Source organism: Ahaetulla prasina, chromosome 3 (assembly GCF_028640845.1).
Source record: "Ahaetulla prasina isolate Xishuangbanna chromosome 3, ASM2864084v1, whole genome shotgun sequence".
Lineage (NCBI taxonomy): Eukaryota > Metazoa > Chordata > Lepidosauria > Squamata > Colubridae > Ahaetulla > Ahaetulla prasina.
In genome coordinates, this window is record NC_080541.1 from 140500868 (window position 1) to 140513440 (window position 12573).

Below are 12573 nucleotides of genomic sequence, written 5' to 3' on the forward strand. Positions count from 1 at the left end.
GGGAGACAAGGGTAGAGATTATAGGCTGTGTGGAGAATGAATTGGGGCTGCAGGAGTTTGCTTGTTTTTCTTACCTGCAGCAGATTCTAGAGTTAATGGGGGGGGGTGCCCATTCATTATAGTAATTGATTTTCAATGAATTCAGATGTCTATAAGGCCAAGTATTCATATTTTTAACATATTCTTCATAGAGGTAGGGTGGAATTTTTTTTAGTGGGCCTATATTCTAACAAACATTTTCAGAATTCTTCTATAGTTTTGAGATATGTGAGTGTCATCTTCTGCAGTAACAAAATTGTGAGTGGCAGATGTAGCTGGTCCTGTGTAGGAAGTAGAAAGTAATACTAAGATATTCTAACCATTCACTGCCTGATAAATTCTAATATAATTGCTTCTTGAATGATATGAAATCAGTACCAGGATTCAGTGGCTTTTTATGGCTCGAGAAAAAAATGTTCATTTCCCAGAAGTGTTTTTTTTAAAGAAAATTATGTTGAAATGGTAGTGATTCTGATGGCTATATTTGTAGTATTTGTCTTCATTTATTTTTTTACTATATGATATCATTTTGCTTTTGACTGTCAAGATTTCCTAAAATGCAAAGCACTTACTGCCACAAATAAAAACCTTTACAGAATTCCATTCCATGCCAATTATTCCAGTCTAGCAGGATGTCAAGTTAAATGTTTAGGAATGCCCTTGAGGAATTTTAGCAATCAAAAAAGATAGCACTAAGATGTATGGTTCAAAGGTTTCATGATTTCATGTAAGACAGCTCCTTCTTCTTATGCCATGGAAGTCCCCAAAATTTAGGCACTTTGCAGGAATGAATGAATAAATGAATGAATGAATGAATGAATGTTTAGCACATCAGTCCTAAAATAAGCTGTTACTTCTTCTTTACATACAAGGGTTCTTCTGGTGAACGTGGCCCAGCAGGTTCAGCAGGGCCAATTGGTTTACCAGGACGTCCTGGACCACAAGGTCCCCCAGGCCCTGCAGGAGAAAAAGGAGGTCCGGTAAGTAATTCTGAAGACAGCACATGTTAAGACTATGATATTACAAAACTTATTACCTTTCATATTTGCTAATGTTAGTTCTTCACACTCCAGCACCTTTCTATTGCATATGTGCCAGGCATACTCCTTTTCTACAGTATTTACAACAGAGTTCTACAAAAATTTAATTAAACTCTATGACAGTTTGGTACACTTTATCAGACCCTTAAAACCCAGGGAAAGAGGTTAAGCAGAACCGATAATTATGAACACAATAAGGGCTGTGTTTGGTTATAAAATATTTTGTTAAAATGTAGGTTTGTTTTAAACTTAGTGCCCTGTTCTATTTTAATGCACTCATTTATTTTTTTCCTTCCTTATCATATTTCATTAAAATTATTCCTACTATGTATAGCTTGTAAGTGAAAATGTATATTGACAGATAAAAAGACTCTTGAAATTCAATATAACAGGTGCTTCATGGGAATCTTATATTATAAATTCAGTGTCAGTATTAAGATGAGTGCTTAATTGTAACAATTAAAATTATGCCACAAATTAAAAACTACATACTTCTGTTATCTTTTTTTTTAGTCCTTACAGAAAATTCCAATATATCTTATCAGTAAAATGTATTAACTGAGGCTCATCAAGCATTGAAATGAAGGAAACTCAAACTACTGAATAGAATAGCTTAGGAAAAGTGGCAGTATGTTTTAAAAATGTATAAAATTCTGTTGTAATACATGGATGTAAAAATGATTTTATTTGACTGGTGGTAAAAATATTACAGAAAAATCTACTTTTCTGATGCAGATCGTACCACTTAAACAACTTCTGAACTGTTTGAATCTCATTTATGAAAAAAACTTCCAATTTTTCTGATACATGTTTGTCCAAAAAATCCCCTCAAATCAAATGACATTTTTGCTTCGGTCCATTTGTCAAAAATTCCAATAGGTACAAATATTATCACATTACACCTTTCTTTGAACTATTTATATTTGTACCTTGATGAACGTATCTTTTCTTTTATGAGAGCATATGCACCAAGACGAATTCCTTGTGTGTCCAATCACACTTGGCCAATAAAAATTCTATTCTATTCTATTCTATTCTATTCTATTTATCTAGATTAAACCGCTTCAATCTAGTTTGCAGAAAATATGACTTCTGTAACAGAGTTATCAGTGCTTTGAACACATTACCTGACTCTGTGGTCTCTTCTCATAATCCCAAAAGCTTTAACCAAAAACTATCTACTATTGACCTCACCCCATTCCTAAAAGGACTATAAGGGACATGCATAATGTGATTAAAAACAGGGTTAAAGCAAGGTTAAAATATACAAGTAAAATGTAAAAAGTCATACTTAAGAAATTAACAAAGATAATAGGTTAATAAAATAGTGAGAATGTCCTCAACCCACCAGCCATCCATGGGGTTGAATAACATTCTTAGAACCCGCTGCAGAACCAGAAAGTCTTAACGCTCTTCTGGAGAGTCCTAAGAGTAGGGGCTTGGTTCACCTCTGAGGGTAAACTGTCCCAAAGGACTAGGACTAGGTCAATGGCAGAGAAGGATATCTTCCTAGATCCTGTCAGTCATAATTCTTTGATGAAATACACAGCATGCCCTCCCTGCCTGACCGGGTGGGACGGGTTGATGTAATTGGGAGAAATTATTATCCTTCACTACTAATTTCATACAGAATATAGTTATATCCTTAGTCTTGTATGATTGGCTGAGAACTAAATAGCAGCATAGTCTTGACTTAAAAAAAAAATGGTAGGATTCTATGAGTCAGGACCGTGACTCATGACTGCAAATATTTGAATTCAGTACAGTGAAAAACTATAGGAGATTATGTCAATAGCCCCATATCAGTGGAGGAAGAGAGCTTGGAATTCAAAAAAGGTCAATAGAGCTTAAATTAATGAGATACCTTGGGAAGTTAGCATGGCTTTATTTAATACTGCTTAATTCTTCACATTTAATTCAAGAACGATTCCTTGTTTCTTAAATAAATGCATTGTCTCTATTTCTACATATAAATGGATCCTGCCACAATACGTTGCAGTGCTGCTGTTCAGTCTTCCAGGCAGCTGTGCTTTATTTGAGAATATTCCATTTCATGCCCTTTCCTCTCTTACTGACATTGAATTACCTGCTTTATTTGGGTAACATTTATACCATTAGCTATAAAATTGGGAAAAAAAGGTATTCAGGGTTTTGTTTTGTTTTTTGGTTTGGTTAGGGTTTTTTTCTTTATTCTTTCATATATTTTCAATTTGATTTTTGTCTGTAATCTTTAGGAAGCCATGTTATTTGTATTCTTATTTCTGTTTCCTGGCCTGTTATTTATAATGCATGTATCATAAAGATGTATTGAAATTCTGAAATGCAGACAATGCTTACCGAGCGATTTAAACTCTTTTGCGGCATGACATCCTGATTTCTGAAATTCATATGTATGAGTCCTTATCATGACTGAATGAACAAGGAGGGAAAATCTGAACGCTGTCGCTGAACTTGCTAAAATAGATCCAGGGATAAAAGCTTGTGGAAGGCTTAAAGAACAAAGCTGAGGAAACCTGGAGATATGTTTCTCATTGCAACCAATCAACAATTTTAAATTCTGTTCTTTGCCACTCACATATTCAACTAGGACAACTATAATCAATCAAGCAAGTAGAAGTACAAAATCTACCAAATACATTCAGATTAGAATTTCTCCTACACACTCCTATTCTTCCTTTAAGATATTTATTGTTAGCTCTTTTTTTTTTTGGGTGGGGGGGTTGTTTCCCAGCCTCAGAGAAACAGTCAGCAGTTGAAGGGGCAACAGGAATTTTCAATTGTGCATCCTGTCTTTTATATACACTCCCTTGGATACTTTAACTCACAGTATTTTGGCACTTGGCTGACATGCTTTTATTGTGTAAATCTTTTAAATTAAGATTTCAGTTAGAGTGGTCCTGAATACATCCCTTTGCCTCCACCTTCCTTTGTGGAATGAATCCCTTTCTGGAACAGTAGAGAGATTCTTCATAGGGTTGTTGTTTTTTTAAAAAAAGCTCATTTTCAAGGGATTGGCTTTACTCAAGCTTTGTGGGATTTATTTACTCAAGCTTTGTAGGATTGAACAGAGAGTTATATTCCACTCACAAGAGTTAGGGTTAAGGATAACATACCCCATGTAATAAGGCATGAAATAGTCTTCAACTTTAAAAGGAATCCCTACTGAAGCATCATTAAAATATTTTTGTGATATTCCTCTCTACAGCACCAAATAAAATAATAACAATAACAATAATAATAATAATGCCTATTGTGCATTTCTCCTCCATCCAGAAAACTGTCACTTCACCAGCCCCTAAATATTACTACAGTCCAAGAGACCATTTATAGGATCATAGAATAACAGAGTTGGAAGAGACCTTAGAGGTCTTCTAGCCCAAGGGTCTCCAACCTTGACAACTTTAAGACTTGTGGACTTCAACTCCAACTTTCCTGGCTGAGGTATTCTGGGAGTTGAAGTCCACAACTCTTAAAGTTGCCAAGGTTGGAGACCCCTGTTCTAGCCCAACCCACTGCTTGAGCAGAAGACGCTATACCATTTCAGTGAAGGGGCTGTCTGGTCTCTTCTTAAAAGCCTCCAGAGATGGGACACCCACAACTTCTGAAGGCAAGCCGTTCCACTGGTTAATTGCTCTCACCTTTAGGAAATTTCTTCTTAGTTCTAGGTTGCTTCTCTCCTTGGTTAGTTTCCATCCATTTTTTATTTATTTATTTTGGTCTTGCCTTTTGATGCTTTGGAAAATAGTTCAACCCTCCTCTTCTTTGTGATTTAGACTTTACTCTTAAAAAGTAAATGATGAATATATTGAACTAGATAGCACTGATTTCTGAACACGTTTGTTTTACCTACTCCGGGGAGCATAGTACTATTCTCAACCAATCCTTAAAGACATTTCACAATGGATTCAAACCGGGATTTTGGTATAAACCTGATTGGGAGAAATATCTGAGAATAAGTCAGCTTGACAAGGCTGCTGATGACAGGACTCCATTCAGACCTTCGTTCACCAGATTCCTGTGACATTCAGAATATTAACATGTTCTGCTGATGCATTATTTCCTTTAATTCTGCATAATGCGCTACATTTTAAAAAAAAAAAATACTAGTGATTAAAAAAAAGGAGGCAAAAGGAAAAGCAAAAAAAAAATATTGGTGAAAAATTGGTGAAATTGGTGAAAAAATTGGTGTTCATTTACAAATGAACAATAGAAGTACCAAAATAAATCAAATTAATGCTCGGCATAACTTTGATTAGAAATTAACCGTTATTAAATTATATGTAAAAATATTAAACCATTTTAACAACGTAAGTGAGAATTTATAGTTCTGAGCTAAGCACTAAGATCTTATAAACCTTTCATCTTTTAGAACTGCCAATTATTTATCACCAATAATATGAACGATGGCTTCTTATTGGAAACAGGGTGAAAAAGGTCCTCAGGGACCAGCCGGACGTGATGGAATACAGGGACCGGTGGGTCTTCCTGGCCCTGCAGGACCAGCTGGTTCTCCTGGAGAAGATGGTGACAAGGTCAGTTGATTATCTTTCTGTGTTTCTTTTGACGTTTACTACAACAACTTCCTTGAACTGGTGCCTTCTAAAAGTCTGATTGCACCAAAGCTAAACATGGAGAGATGATGCATGGGAGAAGATAATTTAACCTTGGTTGCAGAATATAATTCCTGACAGCTGTTCCCTTTCTCATGTATTTCTGCCTTATTAATATTCTTTTCGGTTGTTTTGGAAAGACTAAGAGGAAGTCCAGCTGGATAGTCCTTCCTATCTGCAACTTTCACAATGCATATACTTTAGCAGCTATTTCTTTATTCATGGGCAAACTTCCAGTAATAGGAAGTTTGCCTATGAATAAAATAGGAAGTTACATAGATGAAAACGTAATTATATTACTATCCAGACATTATGTTTCAGGCCCCTTCCATATATGGGGGTTGGCAGATACATGGCACTTTCCGCTGTTGTCACTACATCTTGAATGGTTTCTGTGCAGCTTTAGAAGTTCAGTGAATGATCTATTGGTTTAGCTCCTACTGCAGAGGAAACATATTGAAGACAGATTTGCAAACTTTCCACTAATGTTGCAAGATAGGTGGTTTCTTACCAGCAAGATCTCCTGGATATTGGTATTTTTCTTCTTTTTTCCAGATTAAACCTTGTTCCCCCATCCACTCCACTGTCTCTCTATTCTCCATGAATATACTGAGGAATGGCTTTTCCACTTCCGCTAAGTGAAGGCCATGTGGGGTTTTACAAAATGCATGTTTCTGGTGAAAAAATACAAATACAAAGCAAGAACAGGGAGCCAATTTGATAATATTGTCTATGTTTCCCCATTGGCCAGCTAAACAGAAAGCTGATTAATTTAAGGGATGGGAGCAAGCACCACATAGTGGAGGTGAAAAGATTGCTTATATTTGAGGAGGATGGTAATGCCAGTGGTATGGGCCTCAGATTGATAAAATGGAAGTTATATTTCTCATTTACCCATGTGCTTACCTTCTCAATATGCCCCAAAATGGTGCACACTACTTTTTAATGAACTATCATTTCTGATTTAATAAAAAATGAGGAAAAAGTAGCTTCAAGGTTTGAAACAAACCAGCCAACTTCGAAGTACGGTTAATAAATCTTAGTATGTTTCAAAGCTGGTCATTTGAGATGAAATGGAAATCTATTTTTAGTTGCTAACTTTTTCACTTATTCACACCTTAGCGAGGGAATTATGTGTACAGGGCAAGGCTTTTTTCTATCTTGAGAGAGGAACATCTGAATGCAAACTTAATAATATTTTTATATGATGATCATGAACACCTTACACACAGAAGAAAGCAGCTGTCCTTTGGTCAATCACAATTATAGTAACTTTATATTGAAGGAGGCGTGAGGGTAAAACAAAGGTAGCAGTTTCCTTATTATAAAATTGAGTTAAAGTAAATTTTATCGCAAGAACGCTGCACTTTGAGCTTTAGTGGGCAATATGTCGCCAAATCTCTCGTACCAAAATGTGATTGATCAACCCAAAATTGCCCTCCTCAGGCTGCCACTCAAAGGCAGAGAGAATAATATGGTGACATTTGAAGGTAGTTCAGTATTGACTACTGTTAACAAAGAAACGGGCCCTTTAAAGAGAGATGTAATACCTTTCTTTTGATTACAGGGTGAAATTGGAGAACCAGGTCAAAAAGGGAGTAAAGGTGACAAAGGAGAAAATGTAAGTGTTTTTCTATTCCCCTCCCCCCACTCTGGCCACTGCCTTTACTATATTGCTTTTTTATTGCTTGGCAATAAAGAAATGCATGATTTTTTTTTTAATCAAAAATCAGTACTCTCGACGAACAGGAAAAATATCTATTTTTTGCAGAAAGATTCACATTTCTAATTAATAAAATAAAGAAGGGGCTTCATATTCCTTGATAATGGTTTTTGATTATCATTATATTTCTTCAATGCGATCCAACTTGTGTCTTTTAGCCCTGTCCTTGACAGATCAAAGCTTCTTTTTCCCTATAACCCAACTCTTTTGTGGTTACACATCTTCCTAAGCCTGGAAAACCTCCAAAGAAAGTATCTATTTCAGATACTATATCTATAACAGAGTTGGAAGGGACCTATTAGGTCATCTAGTTCAACCCCCTGCTCAAGCAGGAGACCCTATACCATTTCTAACAAATGGCAGTCCAATATTTTCTTGAAAGTCTCAAGTGATGAAGCTCCCACAACTTCTGAAGGCAAACTATTCCATTGGTTGATCGTTCTCACTGTCAGAAAGTTCCTCCTCATTTCTAGGTTGAATCTCTCCTTGGTTAGTTTCCATCCATTTTTCGTTGTCTGGCCTTCAGGTGCTTTGGAAAACATCTTGACCCCCTCCTCTCTCTGGCAGCCCCTCAAGTATTGGAAGACAGCTATCATGTCTCCCCTGGTCCTTCTCTTCACTAGACTAGCAATGCCCAGGTCATGTAACCGTTCTTCATATGTTTTATTCTCCAGTCCCCTAATCATCCTGGTTGCTCTCCTCTTCACTTTTTCTAGAGTTTCAACATCATTCTTATATCTACATCAGTGGTGGGTGGCCCCCGGTTTGGACCAGTTCTATAGAACCGGTAGTAAAACTGGCGGGAGGCTCCGCCCATTGACCCAAATATCATCAAAACTCTTCTGCGAATGCAGAAGAGTGCGCGTGCACATGAGTGGGGCAATCGCTCGTGCATGGGCACGATGCAAACCAGTAGTAAAGGTAAGTAGAACCCACCCCTGATCTATATCTACAGAGACACTGGGCTACCACTACTCCAAGAGATCTTTGTGGTGGATCAGATTCTCAAATAAAGCTAGTTCTTTTCCCTGCTGTTGAAGTAACAATAATTGCTGGACTTTCTGAACTTTGGAGCTATGTAGATGGATCTCTCCCCCAGATTATCTGCAATTTCTCCTATTTTAGTAGGAAATAAGATGCTGCTTGTCACACTCATAAATGCTGTATGTGGCACTCTACTTACCAGGAGAAAAGGATTCCATTAAATTTTCTTCCAATTCTTAGCTTGACTTACTTTGTTTTAGACATTTAACAGATTGTGAAAACTTTTATTTATTTTTGAAGGGCATTTTGATTGCCATAACCAATTACTGTTATTTATACATGAGGCTCCTTTTTTTCTCTTTATTATTTGTTTTTTTTTTCTTATAATAATTGTATCTGCTGTCACTGTATTTCACTTTGTTTTCTATGAGTGCAGAATGTTGAAATATTAGGTGACAGCATATCTTATTATGTTTTTAGGTTTGTCAGTTACCTTGGACATCTTGGTGACATGTTAAAATAGTGGGGAGTGGATTGAAAATATTTTCTTACAATTTATTTCTTATAGAAATGATAAAGTTTAATCTTCCTGCCTTGCTTTCCTCTTTTCCGTATGTGCTTATTATTCATTACTGTATTAAGATGGAAGAAGAAATGTATGTATTTTCCATATTTGGAAAAATATTGCAAAAGTTAGTAACAATATAACTTTTTAGATACATTTGCCATAATCTGTATTCTATTGATCTCTAGCAAAATAGTTAAAAGACTTTTTTTAATAAAATAAAACTTCAGAAGTATATGAAAAGGTATTATATTTATGTTTCACAAAGTTTGGAATCAAATTTTACTTTGAGGAGATTTACTAGAATATTTTAAATAAAATTCACCTGGAGGCTACAATCAAAGTAAAAACTGCAGGTAGCTAATTTCATTTGGTTATAGGTGCTGCTATGTAATTACTCTTTCTTAGTTTTCATGTTAGCATTTTTCTACATTGGTACTTTTAGTCAACCATGTGTTGATTCTGACAAACAATATGTCAGAATATGTATCAATGCTCAAATTTTGGATGTTCTCAGTCATATTACCTAACATGGATCATTTTCATTTTCAGAAATTGTTACTAAATTATTGTCATTTTAACTGTCATTGCTCAATAAACATCATGTAAATATGAGCACATTTTAATATGATTGCAAGATGCTCTGATGTGTTTAAATTTAAGTCTTTTGTTTAGTTTTACCATTCTTAAAAACAAGTCAATCTGGAAGGACTATTTTCAAGAAATGTACAAGTCATAAAATAAAATCTTATTTTAAATAAATAAAACATTATTCAGCTTATTTACTGAATAGTAATATTCTATCAAATTTACTATTTAAATGACAATAGTAATTATTGTCATTTAAAATTCCATTTTATTTATGCAAGTTTGACTATTTGATAGCAAATACTATATTTCCTCAAAAATAAGACTGGGTCTTACAGTATATTGTTTTTTGCTCCAAAAGATGCATTAGGGCTTATTTTCTGATAAATATGGTACTAATTGTGTTCGTCTGGCTGATGATCTTAAGTGGGGCTTATTTTTGGGGTAGGGCTTACGTAACAAGCATCTTAAAAAATCACGAAAGGGCTTATTTTCCAGTTGGGTCTTATTTTCAGGAAAGCAGGCTACTAGTGATAATGTCCTTTACCTATAACAATATGAAGAGCTTTAAGTTAATTTCTGGCCCAATATTTCAAAGGTTAGGTGAAGATGTCATCATTCCCTTTCTGTCAGTCTACATCAGAGGTATCAAACTGATGGCCCACAGTCCCGATACATCACAACCAGGCCATGCCCAACCCAGCTCTGTGAATGGAAAAAACATTGCAAAAGGTCACATGACTGCAATGTGACGCAGCAAGTTTGACATCTGTGGTCTATATCATGGGTCTCCAGCCTTGGCAACTTTAAGAATGCTCCAACACTGGAAATTTTTAAGAAACTGTTGGATAACCATCTGTCTGAGATGGTGTAGGGTTTCCTGCCTGGGCAGGGGGTTGGACTAGAAGGCCTCCAAGGTCCCTTCCAACTCTGTTGTTATTCTTATTATTAAGACTTGTGAACTTCAACTCCCAGAGTCCATCAACCAGCTTTGCTTAGGAAAGCTGGCTGAGGAATTCTGGGAGTTGAAGTCCACAAGTCTTAAACTTGCCAAGGTTGGAGACCCCTGGTCTACATTATGGATTATATGGAAAGAGTGGTCCTTATTGAAAGACTAGTTCTTTTCAGTTCCTTCCCTCCCTTTCTTTCCAGCTGTTTGCATTAACTCTTTGTGTTGAACTTTAGCTTAAGCTGTTGAATTTGCTTTCCTCTTTCCTTCTTCTTGTGTAATTTATTTGATACTTTAAATCTGAGAAGAAGACTGTGCTTGCTGTCTGCAAACATCTCTGCCCTTTCAGCTGAAGAGAAAGGGTGCAAATGAATGAGTAAATTAAAAAGCTAGAATACTAAAACCTGTTTATTAGAAAAGCAAGACCGATGCATTGAGAAAATGCAAAAAAAGAAAAAAAGAAAAGCAACTTCAGAACATTGGTCTGCTTCAGTGAATGTAATAAACCTTGAGCTCCAATTCTTCAAAGAAAGATGGTAATGCGTGTTATATTTGAATAATGTAAGATGTATATTTGAATAATGTAATAATGGTTTTTTTTTTTCAGGGACCTCCAGGACCACCTGGTCTTCAGGGTCCTATTGGCGCTCCTGGAATAGCTGTAAGTTTCCTGTTTGTTACAAATTGGAGATGAATTCTTCAGAACTTTTTCTATTTTTAAAAAAAATCTCACTGTTCATTGAAAAGGTTTAGAAATGATTTACACAGCTTAAAACCTGGATTTAAAAAAAAAAAACACCTTCCAGGACTCTATGACTGCATACCTGCAAGGTTAATATAAGCTTTAAATCAATGCCATTCTGCTTCCTTTGTTCATTAGTATGACAACGCAAAAGAAAAAAAAACACATTTTTGGCTCTTCATTGAGCACAAAAAGCATCCTTTTCAATGGCTTTACATATTGCACAGGTGTTTCATGTACTGTACATAACCCATTGCTTAATTTTGCATTCATTTTAAAATCTGTCTTTGTGAACCAGCCACATGTCTATTATGGATTGCATCCCTTAGGATTTTTTCAGGGTAATATCTAATCAAGAAAATTCTGTAACGATTTCAGATAACTGTGAAAGACAGCACCATTATCCATGTATTTAGCTTTTTTTTTTTTTCCCTGAGCAAGACAAACTGCTCTTGGCTAATACATGGTGCTTTCTGTATTTCTGTGACAAGTATCTGAACCCCGTCACTATTTACTCTGTTAGAATGTCTGTTTCCCAGGGTTGAATTTATGGAATCATTTGCAAGAAATGAGGTAAAGCGAGCAATCTTGTACATGATTAAGCTGCCTTAGCGCGACTGAAGTCAATGAGATGTTTTCGTAGCTCACAGAGTTGGGTTCAGAATCTGGGGAGGGAGTTCTCCCCCATTTTCTAGATCCGCATTTTTTATACAACTAACAGAGCTGAAATTGTTGGGACGTACTTTACATTTTGAGTCAGTTAAACCTATTTTAATTTACAGGGAGGTGATGGGGAGCCTGGTCCAAGAGGACAACAAGGGATGTTTGGACAGAAAGGAGATGAAGGTGCACGTGGCTTCCCTGGTCCTCCAGGACCTATTGGCCTTCAGGTATATTTTATTGTATTATCCTTCTTCATTTTTTTTCATCTATTGTAAAGTGAGCCTATTGAACAATAGAGGCTACTTTACATACTAAACAATACAGAGTACTGACAGTGACAACAAATAAATCCTTAAATCACCATTCTAAAGTTGTTAGAATTGCAGATGAAGCACTAAAGCAGAGATAGGGAGGTGCCTACTGAGTTCTTTAAAGGCGAGGTTTGGATCATAATTATCCTCCACTACAAAATTCATTACGTGTGTGGAAGGGATGGTAAGCTACCCCAAAACATTGGATCTCTCATCAGGACGTCCATAAAGAAATAGGAGACAAAAGCAATCCTCATTATTCAAGGGCTTTCCCAGGATTTTTTTCTGCAGGCACAGCTGTTTCATTTCAAAGCTCCAGAAGGGAATTAATGAGTCAATCTGCTGCCTACTTTACAAAG

The 12573-nt window shown here is 36.0% G+C and overlaps 1 protein-coding gene across 1 annotated transcript in view; it reads left to right on the forward strand.

Moving 5' to 3' along the window:
* Positions 1-12573, forward strand: part of COL11A1 (collagen type XI alpha 1 chain) — a 295583-nt gene that overhangs the window by 219402 nt on the left and 63608 nt on the right. Inside the window, exons 42-46 of the mRNA XM_058177409.1 lie at positions 912-1019; positions 5504-5611; positions 7257-7310; positions 11106-11159; positions 12023-12130. Coding sequence (XP_058033392.1) covers positions 912-1019; positions 5504-5611; positions 7257-7310; positions 11106-11159; positions 12023-12130 — 432 coding nt within the window. The remainder of the gene's footprint in view (positions 1-911; positions 1020-5503; positions 5612-7256; positions 7311-11105; positions 11160-12022; positions 12131-12573) is intronic.